Source organism: Diadema antillarum, unplaced genomic scaffold, assembly GCF_040938485.1.
Source record: "Diadema antillarum isolate AM-2024a unplaced genomic scaffold, OU_Dant_1.0 seq00000893_RagTag, whole genome shotgun sequence".
In the NCBI taxonomy this organism is placed as follows: domain Eukaryota; kingdom Metazoa; phylum Echinodermata; class Echinoidea; order Diadematoida; family Diadematidae; genus Diadema; species Diadema antillarum.
In genome coordinates, this window is record NW_027271756.1 from 409,828 (window position 1) to 427,875 (window position 18,048).

At 39.6% G+C, this 18,048-nt stretch overlaps 1 protein-coding gene across 1 annotated transcript in view; it reads right to left on the reverse strand.

Moving 5' to 3' along the window:
- LOC139740976 (tachykinin-like peptides receptor 99D) overlaps positions 1-18,048 on the reverse strand; it is a 54,199-nt gene that overhangs the window by 9,796 nt on the left and 26,355 nt on the right. Inside the window, exon 5 of the mRNA XM_071651561.1 lies at positions 13,843-14,042. Within this exon, the coding sequence (XP_071507662.1) occupies positions 13,843-14,042 (200 nt within the window). The remainder of the gene's footprint in view (positions 1-13,842; positions 14,043-18,048) is intronic.

An 18,048-nucleotide genomic window follows, 5' to 3' on the forward strand; every position in this document is an offset into this window, starting at 1 on the left:
GATTCTTGATTAGCAATCTCTACGCGGAGGCTAATCAATGTGTTCAGCTGGTGCGTAATTAGGCGCAATCGCCATGACAAAACGCAAAGGAAAGGGGAAAAAAATAAATCAGTCTTGCTCAATGTCATGACCTAGAAATGACATTTTTACGTCGAACAAAAACAGTTTCCGTTTCCTGCCGTAATATTTTTTCGTCGCCGAGGGAATCGAGCGCCGAAGCACGAAAATCGACATGACGATGGAGTTTTTCAGCAGCTCTCGGTCAATGTCAACATGTATAGAGCGCCTTTCCTCCAGCGGGAGCCACGGGTGGGTAAATGTTACCATGGATTTTCGCTGACATTACAAGTGGGTGCGCGGTCGCCATGACCAGCCTTTTAACGAAGACTTCTATTTCACTGTCTGCGTGATGACTTTGTGTGTTTCTACCAAAAATATCTCATTTCTCCACTGTTTTGTTTTGTTTTTACGACATCGTGTGCGTGGCCAATTTCATCACTAGCATACAGTAGCTTAAGTTGAATCTATAAAGTAGTGTGCATACATACGCATTCTCGTTGACCTAATCAAAACAGTCTCTACTTCTTGTTTTTGAAAAAAGGCTCTCAAATTATCACGTATCATGTTTCTAAAAGGGGGGAAAGATGTTTACTGCTTTCCTATCTCCCGAGGGTGCATCGATGCGTTTAATTCTGAAAACAGAATACAATTATTCTAAGAATTAGCTTGTTTCACTCTTCATTTTGGTTACAACAATATCCCCAATCGATGAACTTCAAACGGTACGTTGTTATTCTGGTGCTTGTATCAGAAGAAAAAAAATGTGGCAGAAATCACCCAACGGTCAGACATTTTAAATGCACTCCGTCGCGAAAGTAAAATGATGTGCATCTTTTGTTATTTACAGAAACCATGAAAAAAAAAAAGAAGAAGTCAAATATTACAGGTTGACATTATTTGATGTGAAATTGGCATTGCCCAAATTGATGTCAGTAAAGTACTTCCACTCAAGAAAAAAAAAGAAAGAACAAAGCTCTTGTGAAATGATGCAGAATTCTCAATTTATTTCTTTTTATTCTTATCCTATCAAATCTTCACATATTAATCGACCAACATTTTACCTCAAGTAGTCCTTGTTGTATAGACGACATTAACCTGAGTTTATTACCACGTCGACAGGCAATGTTTAATAAATTTGTGTTTCTGTGTGTGTGTGTGTGTGTGTGTGCGCGCGCGTGTGTGTGTGTGTGCGTGTGTGTGTGTGTGTGTGTGTGTGTTTGTACAGAAGTTTACACAAAGTTTCTTCCTTTGGTCTCTGCTGATTGCAGTTTATGTTGTCACTATCTTAGACCTATACACCCTCCAAGGTAATTTCGTGGTACTATGGCGCCTATTGCACACAGACTGGTCATGTATATACCTTCTTGATAAGAGTGTCTTTGTCTTCCTGCCCTACTATTTGTAATCTGTTATATCTAATGTTGAATGCAGAGGGCAAAGAAAAAAAAACCCACACACACTCAAAAACCCACATAAACTAGACACAAGCAAACAAACACATGAGATGAATACAAAACAGAACCCGAAGAAAACAAAACAAATCCAGGCAAATCTAACGACGGGGGAATCATCCATATTTCATGACATGAAAACAGCCTTTCTACTGATCTGATAACGGTCCTTGCCTTTCTCTACGCTCTGTTTTGCCCCACAGATATTTGCTCCGCTGGGTTTGGAGGACACGTCTGTATTGCTCGCAATAATAGGATAATGAAAGCCCGGCTTTTTGGCGGAATCAACCCGTATCCCGGCGTATTCCGACTCGTTATTGGGGAGACCAGAAAAGTAGGTCAGTTCGGGATCAAATATTCTGTTTACACCTTCGTCTTTGAGAGATTAAAGAGAAACATTCTTTCAATGTAGAGAGAGAAAAAAAGAGAGAGGCTGGCATTGGGAACTCCTGCCTTGCACGGGTGAAATATTTCAGTGAAAAAGACGTGGGCAATTTTCTTTATCAGCTTCGGTTGCACGAGTGTAGAATCCCTGCATGGATCTCGGAGGAGCACAGTGTTTTTATTGTTACGTCTTTTATGCGATGCACAGCGTCAGATATCACTGATCCTCCATTTTGCTTTCTCTCTGAAATCACTGGTGCGGATAATACAGATCATTTTAGTCCAACTGTACCAGGACACAATTGGGAAAATATGTAAGAAAAAAAAATTGATCGTCTGTTGAAAGCTTTTTGCCAAAAACTCGTAATCTTATGCTGGAAGTCTGTATGAACAATAATGATGACAGTAATAATGATAATAATGTTAATGAAGATGATGATGACGATAATAATAATAATGATGATAATGATAATGATGATGTAACAAGATTGCCTTCTTTATCCAGGGTAACCTCTTCAGCGTTGTCACTCCTCTAACAGAGGGCCCTACCATTATTAAAACCCAGCGTCGCCTGGTACCCATTTATATACATGGGTCGAGAGGAACGTTTTGGGTAAAACGTCTCGTTCAAGGACGGAGACACCTTACGGAATTCGAACTCATGTCCTCCGCCTGAAGTAAATAATTTTGTCCACTATGCCACAATGTCCCCACTTGCATAGTTATTACAGACTAAGTTCACTGAGAAATTTTAATCAAGCAGACAACCTCATTTGCACGTTGAAATTGCTATTTTTGAAATGACTTACTCCTTTCTTTCGTACATATAAAAAATATCGACAACACAATTTTGTTTTCTTGACACCCTTTACATAGAAGGAGTATTGATATCAAACAACTGGACGAAATGCGAGATCCTGAGGAGGAGACTACAACACCATGGCTTTGCAGAGAAGGCTAAACACACACACAAACACACACAGACACACACACATAATATCTGTGCAGCAGCAAAATGATGTCACGCTAGTTGATAAAATGAACACCCTAAAATACTATGAGAAATCGAAGGAATATCTATTGAAAAAAATGAACATATATACATATATGTATATATATATATATATATATATATATACATTCATATCCAGCCTGGGTAAAATATAATAAGATGTGGCTGATCCGTCTAAAAATACACCTCATTTAGAAGCTGGTCACTTCTTTCCAATTTATGAAGACTATATTCGTATTTATTTTTCAGCGTAAACTCAGAAAGCACCTGCAAATTCTAGTAGTGAAATCTTAGTTATCCTTTAAGAAGATCTTAGTTATCCTTTAAGAACCTCTGAGCGAAGTTAAAGCTGAATCCCCTCGCAAATCTCAAAACTGCAGCGAAACAAGTTGGTTGATTCAGATATGAAGCACAGAAAGTGTGTTTTCTTGTATTTTCAGATTTTGTTTGTTTGTTTGTTTGTTTTTTATGACACTCTGCATGGGGAATTATTTATTGGTTTGAGACCAACAATGTGGGGGCGTCTGATTTCCGCTACTAGTACGTTAGATTTTTGCGTACAGCTGTTGATAGGAAACAAACAGGTGGCAAGTTTCCTCCTGATGATGTAGCTCTCGTTGGGTTTACAATAACTGCAGTATCAATTATTCTATCTCTCTCTCTCTCTTTTAACTGAACATTTGAACATCGAATTCGCTAGATAGCATCCTTTTATAAATGAAAAAAAAATGAAATTTTAAACGTTGTAAAATCTACAATTTCCCCCTTATGTAAGCGTGAAGAAGTAAAAAACCAATCATATGTTTTACATCGTCTTTGATTTTGATGCTATATTCACTCCCTAAGAATAGGTTTATCGCACAGATTTTTAATATCTGTAGTCCAGCACTACCTGTCTTTAAACTGATACCATAATAAAGTGTTCAAAATAATGTTGGAAAAAATGATATAAACAAACATACACGCACAAACATACACACACATTTTTCAGGTTTTGTTAGATTCCATTTCAAGTTTGCGTATGAGTATTTTTTTTTGAGGGACAGAAATTGTAATGATTAATTAGTTTGTAGCATGAAAAGCCTACCAGCAAACTAAATGATAATAAATCTTACTTGTAATAATTACTGGTAAATTGATTACAAATTTCAACCTATGTCTGGTGTATATTATGAAAGTTACCATGACAACAGCTAAAAAATGTCCTGAGCGAAACGATCGTGACAATCTTGATATTAACAATTCCAAATGATTAGTGTGTCTAGTGTCGTCTTCTCCTTGCACCTGTCCTTTTTATATTGTCCTCTCTATTTTTTTTTCAGTTTCCATCTCTTGCCTCACTTGCTACGACGCATCGTCCAGACACGATGACCAGTATCGATAGAGGGATACGACATTGAACATCCATATTGCACACTGTGCTAGCATATTATCATTATCATCATTGTTTACATATCATTTGAATTAGATGAAGAGACACGTAAAATTATAAATCATTTAGAAAAATCATGAAATTTGAAAACAAGCAAAAGCACTTTGCCCCCTTCAGCGTAGATTAATGATCGCACCATATTTCAGGACCGTCTTGGCTAGAAGACATGTCTTTTTATAAAAGTAACTAGTTACTGTTCCGTAGCATATTGTGCCCAGGCAACACCCCCCCCCCCCCTCCCCTCTGAGCTAATCATGACCTCGAATACAATCGAGGTCGATTGGAGGTATGGAATACGGTAGAGAGAAACTCATATGAAACCTCCGTTTACCGAGACCAATTTTCTAGAGCATGCCCACGTTTGTAGGAAAAGAATATAGTGGTGCAAAAATGAAACGGGGAGGGGGGGGGGGGGGGGGGCAAACAAACGAGGGATCAACATGATCGTACTTTACGTGGTGGTAACTTAAAAGTAGGACATAGTCCTGTCATTTACCTTTCTTCCGCGAAAGAAAACATTCTCTCGTGTGCAGCTCGCCAACCTTTTACTCGAGAAAGACCCCCCCCCCCCCCCCCTTTACCGGCTGCACAGTTCTGCATGACGGCGCACAGTGCCCGGTTCCGACATTGATTCTTCGAAATCAATTACCCTAGGCCAGCGGGCCCGTATACCACGCGAAGTGAAGTCATAAGAGGGAGGGGCCATCTTCACATCATCGAAAAAAAAAAATGGTATCTCCGCCCCCCCCCCCCCCTCTCTCTCTTCCTCCATTACTATTTCTGACACCGTTTTCCTCTCATGCCCTTCCTTTTGAACTCTTTCTCTTTCATTTGGCTCTTTCTCTATCTAATATTATTTTTCTACCACTGCCACGTGACTGCCTTGTTATACCCCCTCTCTTGTATCACATAATAAAGAGAATCCTGTTCTGCCTGTAGCCATCTATTTCCCTCTGCGAGGATGAATATACAAATATGTATGTATGTAGTTATTTATTTATTATATATATATATATATATATATATATATATATATATATATACACGTATATATATGTACAAATATATATATATATATATATATATATATATGTATATATATATTATATGTATATATATATTGTATACATATATATATATATATATACATATACATGTATATATACATATGTATATATATATTATATATTATATGTATATATATGTATATATATGTATGTTTGTAGTTATTTATTATATATATATATATATGCATACAAAATGTCTGTGTATGTAAGTTAAAGATAGAAATGTACGTATGTGTGAACACACACTAGCACATGCACACATACACACACACACACACCATTCTTCCATCTCTGATATTGAGATAGTTCCTTCATCTATTCTTCTGTCCATGTGGTGCAGACATTGCCCTGTAGAAAATAATGATTTCAGCCACTCGAGATAACGTGTGTAACGTCACAAAGGCACAGCTTCCTGCGTGGAGTCCATGTCCATTGAACAAGGACGTTGACATCAGTTTTCGAATTCCACCTGCAGAGAGCTATGAAAAAGGCGTATCTTCCGTGAGTTACATCCTATCTGCCATATTGTAGGCATTCCACAAGATCCGTAAAGATAAGGAATGAGTGAAGACAGGCAGTCATTGATCACTGTCCGTTAACCTTTTCACGTTGACTATAAGATATGATTAAAAAACATAAATGTCCTTTATGTAATTTTCTCATTGTTCATTGTCCGTCTGGAACGTTTTACAATGCAATGCCCTTTAAATAGATCTTTAGAAATCTGCTGATGAGAGATGAAGGACCGCTAATGAATTAACGCGATTGTCCATTTGTGCTCTCCGCGGTGATTTGTGGGAGATAGATATTTCCACCCACCCCGTAACTTGTCGTTTAAGGCCCTGTCACACCTTTCCGGGTAAGCTACGCAGGCTTGTTGCGAGTAGGGATTTTCTATAGCACGCCTGCGGGCGAACAAGGATGTTGGCGAGTTCCGTACTTGTGTCTTTGACTGCTAGACGCCTGCTATTTACTTGCTACTTGCGTGTATTCCGTGTGATCTGCGTGAGAGCTTTGCAACCGATCCATTTTCAGCTACGAGCGACATATGGGGACTGGGGACTGCGACTGCTACTAGTGTTCTGTGTGTGTCTCTGCGGGCAAACCCCGCGACTCACCCGAAACGAGTTTTGAGCGTGCTCAAAGCCTTGTCACACCGTGTCTTGGAAAGCCCTGCGAGTTGACTTGCGAGAAAAAAAAAAATGCTACCCGGACCTCTCAGCAGTTGGTCCGCACCTAAAAGCACCTAGCGCGTATCTCGCCCGTAGTTGCCCGGAGGTGCGCATGCAAGTCTGATTTACCCGCAGCCAAGTTTTGAGCGTGACCAAAACTTTTTCCGGATGAGTCGCGGGGATTGTCCGCAGAGGTCCACGCAAAACGCCAGTAGGAGGCCCTTAGCGGCAGCACCTCGCAGGCAACTCCACGCAGGTACTTCGCAGTTCCCGTATGCGGCCAAGATAATGACATTCTCTGGGACTTCTGCCATTCCTTCAGAGGAATTTCTTCACCGAGTTGTCAGCCCTCACTCCCCACCCATGCGCCTGACACACAGGTCACATGGAAGTAGAACGTAAGTAGCACGGTCCAGAAGGTAAGACGCAAGCGAAACTTGTCCAAATCCTTGTCCGTTTGCAAATATTGTCCTGCGTGCTGGAAAATCCCCACACCAAACAAGCCCGCCTAGCTTTCTCGGAAAGGTGTGAACTAAACTTGGTTGCGGGTGAATAGGACTTGCGTGAGCAACGCCGGGTAACTACGGGTGAGATACGTGCTAGGTACCACCATATGCGGGTCATTTGCGGGAACCTCCGGGTAGTAAAAATTGTTCTTCGCAAGTCGCGCGCAATGCTTGCCCGGAAAGGTGTGACACGGCCTCTAAGAAGTGTTAGTCATCTCATCATGGGGGCGTTTCAAGAGTTGATGATAGCTGGTTTCAACACAAACAACTATAATTATCAAAATCGTTTCATTGTAAAAGAAAGAGGCAGATTTTTACATGGTGCCTGCAATTGCTAAATAATTGATTTTTTTTTCTTCTAATCGACGTCGCGTGTTCTTGCTCGTCGCAAAAGCAACACCCCCACTCACAATATACTTAAAACAAGGAGGTAATACGATACCTCCTTGCTTAAGATAATCTCTCCATCTCTTTATCAAGTGATTCCATACGTAAGTGAATAACAGAGGTATTAATTTGCTGAAACCAAGGAAGTTTCCCATGTGATACCTTCTTGCTTAACTAACAAATTACATCGTGCTGAATGCCTTGCAGGGACAGCCGGGGGGGGGGGTATTAGAAAAACAAACTTTCTTTCGCCGAATAGGAACTAGAATGATGTCTGCTGTGACCAAATGCCGCGCTTAGGCTATTTAGGACATATAAGTAAAAACAAGTGATATGGTTACGCGCCGTATAATGCTTAACCTTCGATTCGCCACTGCCTCGGGTTCACTGTCGCGAGATTTCGTGCCATGTGGGAATTCAACTGACAGCCGAATCTTTCAAAGCGGTGGAAATTTAGCCATGTCATTTTTTCTCTACTCGCGTGTGTTTAGAAACACAAAACACACACACAAAATGAGCACAAACAAAACCGTGATTTATTCATCTCTCAAAATGCCTTTTACGAAGACAACAAATTGATTGGAGTGAAGGTTATTGCAGTCCACTCAACAACTTTGGCGTCATGCACAGGAAGGCGGACTGAAAAAAGGGGAAAGAACAAGAAAAAAAAAGACGTTTTATTAAATGTATGGAAGGAGAGCTACTGGAAACGTGAAAGGAACATCTCCATCTCTTTTTTTGTTCATTTGTTCATTAAAATATCTTTCATTCTTTTCATCTAATGAGTTGCTTGTTTTTGTTGTTTGTCGTTTTGCTTTCACTTGTGTGTGTGTGTGTTGCTTTAGCCTTAGGGGGGCTTTTCGTTTTTACGAAACTCTATCAGACTTTTGCGTGTTTGATGGAAGTGTGGATTTTATTCTCTCCGCTTTACTGGCCCTGTTTTTCTGAGGCAAAAGTCCTACATATATAATATGGAGAATAAACAAATGAAACTATCACTTTGTCCGATCTGCGCTTATGCTTTCAATACTTGTAAAAAACAGCGTTTCGTTTCGGGCGGGAAATTTTGAAACGTCGTTGGCGGGCATATCAATATCGATCTTTTACTGGCATTGTAGTTTTGCGTCAAACTGCATATGATTTAAAAAGAATACAACGAACAGTGTAATCTTAAATTTAATTATATTTCTAAGTTGCCTCATGGGTGAAAAAGTACATCCTTATATACATCATCAGAAATTTGCTGAAAATAACGCCAGATGCGAATATCAATTGAAATAATTTCATAAAAGACATGTTACTTGTTATATTTTGTTATCATATTCGTTTTAGCAGTTGCTTATGATTATGCATAAAAAAACAATAGTGATAGCTACTGTCACCAGCTAGAGGTACCCAGAGCAAATACAGAAAATCTAATTATCACTTACGTCATGCAGATGTATCTTAGTTTACTCGGTGTTGTTTGAGGGGCAGAGGTGATGTTCCGTCATTGTACTTCAAAGAGGACATCGAGGGATTGGAAATGTACGTTACCATGGCAACTAAATTGACGCATGTAACGCAGTAATGAAGGTACAACACTTACGGTTACTAATACACTATCATACAGAGGAATTCAGTACGGCTTTGACGCTGTTAAAGTGCGTTTGATTGTACCATTACCATGCATATGTGTCGTTGTTGTTTTATTGTTTCTTCAAAATAATGTTCATTAATATTTTGCTGTTTTTTTTTAATGGATAAACATGTAAGGGTTGGTGTGCATATTTTCATCATTCTTTACTCTTTCGTACCCAAGAGAAGGACACTAATTAACCACCGGCTGCGTTTCGCAGTGGATCACATATTACTATATTAAAACACAATGCAACACAATTTGAATATACATGCTACATTAAAGACATGACAGACAGACAGACTTGTATATATATATATATATATATATATATATATATATATATATATATATATATATAAATATATATACAAGGAGAATGGAAGAGAGAATGCAGTAGCGGAAAGGGATTTGCATAACTCACTACATGTTGTGCCTGTCCTTGTACAGATGTTTTATGGTTGTTTTGCAAATTGTTCTTTTTTATAATATTATGATTTAGAATGAGCACTTCATATCCGAAGCGTGTGTATTAACACATGGTTGATTTAATTTCACTCTAGGGTAAAAATGCTACAGAAAGGAGTTTGATTGGGCCTTTAATACAAAAGAAAAAAAACCGTAAAAAGAAAGTCCTGGGAGATGCGAATGCATATAAAAAGAAATGGTCGGCTCACGTTTGAAAGCAGTCTTCTTGAAACATCCAAGAAAGGAGTGGGGGGGGGGGGGGTGGGTGTCAAATTGATCAGAAGATATGTCCACCGGATTACTGCAGCTAATGTTTTTATTCAACAAAAATCTTTTATTTTTATACTCAACACCGTGAATCCAGCTGGTTGTTGTAGAATTGATGTAGATTACAGACTCACCACGAGACTCACCACGAGAGGGTTCTCTTACGTTTGTGATGTCTCCGAGTTGTTGATTTATCAAATTTTATGAAAATATATCTAGGATTCAACGTTGCCAGTCCATATATTGCAACGACTTTTCCGTTCATTTTCATCTAGACCGGGTTCTAGGTGGAACGCATCTATGGCCACTAATGCTGCATGTGCACCTTTTATATAATAAAAATAATATATTACATATCCTCCGCCTCTATGCGCTTGTCAGAACTTATCAATATTATTATGAGCTCTGTTATTTCATGTCAACATCTAACAACCCTACGGGATGACAACTTTGTATTTTATGATATAAGTGCCAAAAAAAGAATATGCATTTCCATCACCCGCAGGTTGTAGAAACCGGATACACTTCCTGCGTCGGCGGCTACCTGCCAACGTACCTGCTTGGCATCTGCTCTTACAAAGTTAGTAAAAAAAAACAACAACAGCAAACAAACATGCATAACATGGGAGACATCCATCTATGTGACGCGAAGAGCAATAGAGGCCGAGTGACAACCGCCCCAGCTTGCGACCCTTGGGCGTATCAACGTCCGGCCAGCGTGTAGCAGCACCCCGAGGCTATTGCTGAGAGTGACGATGCGATTTCATCAGTGGTTGTGAGGATGCGAGGATTGATATTGCTTATGCTCACACAACAAACAGGTAAACATACACCCGATGCACACAAACACACACACACACACACACACACACACTCACACACACACACACACACACATACACATACAAACTACACATAATTATATATGATTTATAAAACATAATAAATACATGCATTTTGCGTGCGTCATGACTCCATTAAAACACGCACATACGCACAAACTTACATAATTATGTATTTACATGTATGTGCGTGTGCCATGAATCAATTAAAAAGCATAATGAAATAGTGAATGGATGAAATAAAGTAAAGAAAATATGACAAAAATGAAAAGATTCAATTTATCAACGACTTGATTAGCACTTGAAATGAATCTACTCAGAACTTGGACTATACATTAGGACCCACTTAGATCATGGTACGGTAGGCACTTTGATTTTGATGACGTAAAAGACTTGATACTCGATACAGCTGGGGACTATCATGAAGATAGCAAACGTCTTCTCTTGATATTAATGTCTTCGTTGTGCTGTCATGGTATCTAGTTTCGGTTATTTGCAGCAAACAAGGCAGCTATATTCCTTAAGATGAGTGTTGTACTAAAAAAATTGGCCAACTCTGGTCGTTTGGATGAGCGTGTCGGATCGCCGTATACATGGCGGAGCACAAACCCAGAAGAATGGTCTCACAGCACGAACGCATGTGCAGATAACGATGGTCTTTCAGCAGCATATATACTGATATTCAACATCAAAGTCTATAAAAAAATATACTTGGCATGTTCAGTTTCGTCATCTACCAACAACAACCTCTAAGATTGAGATTATTGTGAGTGAGATCAAGGCTTTGCTGAATTTGTCCAAATTACTCTGTCATCTTCCTTCCCCTGTTAGGTAATAAATCGAATTCTTCGGACAGTTGACACTTGCTCTTCTTTTTTTTCCCCCACAATTTTCTGCCACGTTTTGCACCTATGGCAGTCCTGCTCTCACATCCAATTCGCATACCAAAGTGAAAAAGATGTAGAAGATGTCTCCAATCGAACGCAATTAGATTGCCCCCGACATGAAAAGGTTGAGCATTTGTCCGGGCATGAAATATGACGAGTGTAAAAGGGGAGGAGAAGGTGTTCACTTTGATAGCTGACAGTCCGGACGAGTAGTGTCAGTAATAGCTTTTGGTATTCTGCTTTTTGCTCAAATTGATTTGCCTCGAGCTTGAATTACTTGCTCGCGGCGAACATGCATGAATTGTTCGCGCCAATTTTTTCTTCTGCAGTACATGTAACTTTGCATTTTGTTTTTGAAATGCAACAAGTACGTTGCATGGCCAAGTGCCATGTTGGTGCATTGATTCAGTTTGGAAATGTTATTCTGGCCGTTGTGAACCGGTAAAGTAGCCATTGATATTCAAACGCTTCACGCATCCTGTCAATCATAATCGAACTTGCCGCTACATTATGGAACATACGTCGTAAACACAATAAAAGCATTTTGCTCATGCAGACTCACTCCATCCCCTCATTCTCTCCAACACACAGACTCAAAGACATACACACACACATACACACATACACGCACACGCACTACACACACACACACACATGAATGGACACAATAGGTAAAGTGAGTATATCAAGTGCCCTTGAGGTGTATATCATGTGCACGGGCTTATAGTATTTCAACAGTTGCGTCGGTTGCAGTACAGGTGTGCATGAAAACAACTTGGCATGTCTTAACATTAAGATTGTCTTTTTAAACAACACCGACAACAAAGAACACAAGAAGCTGGCTGTTCATGCAATATTCCTGTAAGCCAATGCTGTTGTAGAATTAAACTAGAAATGTCGCTATGGCGACTGGTATGCCTCCGCCATAATGCATGATTCTCCTAATAGGTCTAGATAGTCCATGTGGACAATGTGTGATTACATTTTCACAAAACTGGCAAAATATTGAAATGACAAGTTTGTCAGAAATGTGTTAAATGTTCACCTTCCTTGAACTTGGTTTAATTGGATGAATAGGAGAGCATGTATTTGGGGATTTAAGGACTTTAACTTGACTTTGACCCATTCATACATTTATGCATTGAGTAATTTTCATGGTACCGGTATGGAGAAAAAGTGCAATTTCTGTACTGAATAGTAAATTGTTACCATGTTCATCTGGCCTTAGACCCTAAAATTCATAAGATAATCACTTTCAGGTAGAACATGCATAGATATGCAGTAGGTTTCACGATAAATTGAGCCACTTCCGAGATATGGAGGAAAAAGTTAGTTCAGCACTTTCACTTGATCTTTGACCTTTTGACCTTTGAGGCAATAAAAAAAGAAAAAGAAAAAAAAACTCTCCAGAGAATTTCTATTAGGTTACACATGGATACACCAAGTGTAAAAAAAAAATACTAATCCTGCTGGCATTGCATGAACATGAGGGAAATAGTAAAATTTTGAAGTGTTGCACTTGACCTTTGACCCCTGACCTTTGACCCCATGAACCCTACATTCTCTAGATAATCACTGCCAGTCAGTACATGTATATATACTATGTTCCATGAAGATACCTTGAACAATTTTCCAATTTACAGAGAAAAAAAAGAAGTTTTAATACTTTTACTCGACCTTTTGACCTTTGACCTTTGACCTCATGACCCAAACTTTCACCAGAGAATCTAAATTGGGTAATACATGTATACACTAAGTTTCAAGAAAATATCTGCTGGCATTGCATAGATATGGTGGAAATAGTGAAATTTTATGTATTTGACCTTGACCTTTTGACCTTTGACCTTGAGCACATGCACCCAAAAGTTGATAGGCACAACTTCACCCCCTAATACACATACATGCCAAGTTTCATCAGGATACCTCAACAGCTTTTGATAGTTACCTTGTCCACAAAATTCATTACGGACGGACGGAAAGACGGACGGACGGACGGAAGGACGGACGGACGGACGGACGGACGGACGGACGGACGGACGGACGGAAGGAAGGACGGACGGACGGACGGACAACCCGAAAACATAATGCCTCCGGCACCACTTCGTGGCGGAGGCATAAAAAAAATGAAACAGAGAAAAACTGATAACAAGGAGAGAATGCGACAGAGAAAATGGAGATAGAGAGATAGATAGATGAATAAATAGAGGGAGAAACAGAGCGGGAAAAGGAGAGGGAGAAGGAGTGAGAGGAAAGCGACAGCTCCTAATGGAAAGGGTGGACCTCACTCACCTGTCGTTGAGCCAGCAGTAGATGAAAGGGTTGTACATCGAGCTGCTCATCGCCACCAGCCACAGTGCGATGTAGATGTGGCGTGCCCCCTTGACCTTCGCCACTGACTGCACGTTGAGATAGGGTAGAAAGTGGTAGGAGTGAAGCGGCAGCCAGCAGATGGCGAACACGGCCACAACGATCACGATCATCTTTACGATCTGTCGATATGACAATCGGTATGAGAAAAAAAAAAACCGACAAAGTTTGAGTGACGATTGATGGGTGAAAAGTGAAAACATTCATGATATTTATGATCGTGTGTCTAAGCTTTTCCTGAGATGAGTTGAATTGAGATGAGTTTAGTTGAGATGAGATGATTTTGAGTTGAGTTGGGTCTGAATTGAGTAAAGTTGAGTAAGGCTGAGTAAAGCTGATCTGAGTGGAACTGAGTGGAGTAGAGGCTGGCATGTTCTATGTCAACATTTCGATATCAAGATGTGTTATAAAAGACAATTCGTAGGTGAAACATTCATGACATTCCTGATCGTGTGTCTAAGCTTTTCGTCGACTTGAGTTTAGGTGAGATGAGTTTAATTGAGATGAGATAATTTTGAGCTGAGTTGAGTTGAGATGGGTCTGAATTGAGTAATGCTGAGTAAAGCTGTGTAAAGCTGAGTTGAGTGGAACTGAAAGAAGTATAGGTTGGCATGTTTTATGTCAACATTTCGATATCAAGATATACCGTAAAATACATTTTGTACGTGAAACATTCATGATATTCCTGATCATGTGTCTAAGCTTTTCGTTGAGTTGAGTTTAGGTGAGATGAGTTTAATTGAGATGAGATGATTTTGAGTTGAGTTGGGTCTGAATTGAGTAAAGCTGAGTAAGGCTGAGTAAAACTGAGTTGAGTGGAACTTAGTGGAGTATAGTTTGGCATGTTTTATGTCAACATTTTGATATCAAAATAATTTTATACCGTAAAAGACAATTTGTGCGTGAAGCATTCATGATATTCCTGATTGCGTTTCTAAGCTTTTCGTTGAGCTAAGTTTAGTAGAGATGAGATGATTCTGAGTTGAGTTGAGTTGAGGTAAGATGGGACTGAATTGAGTAAAGCTGAGTAAAGCTGAGTTGAGTGGAACTGAGTAGAGTATAGTTTGGTATGTTTTATGTCAACATTTCGATATCAAGATAATTTTATGCTGTAAAAGACATTTTGTACGTGAAGCATTCATGATATTCCTGTTCGTGTGTCTAAGCTTTTCGTTGAGTTGAGTTTAGGTGAGCTGAGCTTAGTTGAGATGAGATGATTCTGAGTTTTGTTGAGTTGAGATGGGTCTGAATTGAGTAAAGCTGGGTAAAGCTGAATAAAGCTGAGTTGAGTGGAACTGAGTGGAGTAGAGGTTGGCCTGTTTTATGTCAACAGTTCAATATCAAGATATATGGTAAAAGACATTTTGTATGTGAAACATTCATGATATTCCTGATCGTGTGTCTAAGCTTTTCGTTGAGTTAAGTTTAGGTGAGATGAGTTTAGCTGGGATGAGATGATTCTGAGTTGAGATGAGCCTGAAATGAGTAAAGCTGAGCAAAGCTGAGCTGAGTGGAACTGAGTGGAACTGAGTGGAGTATAGGTTGGCATGTTTTATGTTAACATTTCGATACCAATATATACCTTAAAATACATTTTGTAAAATGAAACATTCATGATTCTGTATTCACGATCGTGATTCCATTAAAGCTTTTGAGTTGAGTTTAGGTGAGGTGAGGTGAGATGAGTTTAGTTGAGATGAGATGATTTTAAGTTGAGCTAGGTTGAGATGGGTCTGTGGTAACCACTATGGGATGATCGAACGTATAACTGACGATATATTTGGCGTTACGACGTATATCCGAATTTTGTATAAGTAGGCAGGTCTTATTCGCAAATAACCGGATTACCAATTTAATCAAATTTTTGCGTCGAGTTGTACAGTTTTTAGTGCAACTGATTGACTAATTGCCCTACATCTAGGTAAATAAGCAATTAATCAGTTTTTTAGTAGTAGCCATGATAATAAATCATGGGCATAATAAGACGCCTGTCTTAAACTGAACATTACGTCGATGTAGGGCAATTTGATAATCAGTTGCAATAAAAAATAACTCGACGCAAGAATTCATTAATTTGAATTCTCTCTTCTGCTGACGTATATTTCCGCATTTAAAGAGCAAAATACAGACGATATTTACAATGCTATCTCTAAAACTCACAATTAAGACATGTTTTCTGATGACTGAATTGCGCATCAGGTTGTCAGATTGACACCCACCAACACCCCTACCCCCTAGCGGGAAGACACACCGTCCATCAACTCACCTTGTCCAAACAACCCTCTGATTACATAATTTACACGCTTTCTTTCTCATCAAGTGCCGGGCGTGCGTCATTAGAGTGGATCCTATTCAATCTTTAATCAGAACGTGGGCAGACCATTAAGTGCTAAAAGCGACCAGCGCGACAAGTCTATATCTAATGTTCATATGCTGAAGGTCATTCACTTGGAACGTATATTGCATATACGACCGAAGCTCCTGCGTTAGATACTAAAGTCTAGCTGTGAAACAAAGTCAGAGTGAGACGACACAGTTCATTGCATTTATGAGGTTTTGTTTTTAGTTTGCTTCCAATGATTCGCAGATTCAGCTTTGTAAAATGGAGAGCGAAGCCCGACTGCAGAGCAGACGGTGTGATGAGATGCCGAACTACCGCGAGTTCACGAGAATCAATCCTTACACGTAAGTCGATAGTATGAACCACTTATCGAAGGGACTAAAAACAACACTACTTTTCCAATTCAGCAGATCTCGTGTTATACTCCGTTCTTGAGTAGGCCCTATATTTGTGATGAACGTAGTCAAACAAGAAATTATGATCTTTGGCAATGTATACTTACAGGGACTGTACAGTACTGGTTGAGATGGGGATTCATTTTTTGAACATTCCTAAGTGAGATAATGAAAAGCCTCTTATGAAATATGAAAGAGCATGTAATTCTAAGAAGGATTCAACGTTTATTTGATGAAAATTGGTTTTCAAATGGCTGAGATATTCAAAAAAGTGCTAATAATAAAAGGCGACATGCCACAACTTTATTAGGATCTCTTTGTTTCGCCTTGTTTTTGGATATCTCAGCCATTTCAAAACCGATTTTCATCAAATACACTTTTGATACTCCTTAGAATTGCATGCTCTTTGACATCTTATAGAGTGGTTTCTGAATATCTCACAAAACGTTAAAAGCTAAATCCTCACCGCGACCAGAACTGTACACACACTTTAAGTTATTCTCGGGTGAAAATTTGCACAGACATGAATATTGACACGTGCACATGCAAATACCAATATTGTAAACAGCAGTACGTTGAAAAGTGATGTGAATGACAAGAATTTATCAAACAGAAATTATTAACCTGACATAAGACCACCATTACTCAAAAACTGTGACTGTCATGACAACTGATGAACGCTCTGCACCCTACAAACAATCCTCCCCCATCCCAGAACTCCGCTTCTGAGATTCTTTAAGGTAATATCTCTTGCATGTGAAATGACCGAAATTGCCGGTGTCCATATCGACCGCCGCTTCAAAGTACCCCCTTCAATCCGGGGTACTCCACTCCCGACAAAGACCCTGGTGGCACTCAAACCCTGCTCTCTACTCCCAGACCTTAAAAGCTCCTCAATCATTGAATTTCCCCCTTTTTTTTCTCCCTGTTTCTCTCATTCTCGGTGTCCAGACGGTATCGGGAAAAATTCCTTTGCATTTCAGGGCGCTTCGATATGGAGTTCTAAGTTTCCAAGTGTTCATGCAACGAAACCTGGCCCTCTTAACGTTTCCCTTCACTCCCCCCTTCTCTCTCTCCCTCCTTGTTTATCTCCCGTTTACTTTCATTTGTGGTTTTTTCTGTCACTCCCCCTCTTTCTTCCTCTTTAGGCGATACGGATGCTCTCTCTCTCTCTCCCTTTCTTTCTCTCTTTTCATCTCATTCTCTCTCTCTCTCTCTCTCTCTCTCTCTCTCCCTGTCTCTCTCTCTGTCTCTCCCTTTTCTGGTGTCTTGGTGGCATGACAAAAAATTATTTCCTCTGAACTCTGATACAGGTAATTGGTGTGTCCCATAAAAAAGAAGAAAGCAATGAAACGGACTGGTTGCCGGTTGACGGCCGTCATAACATAGTGT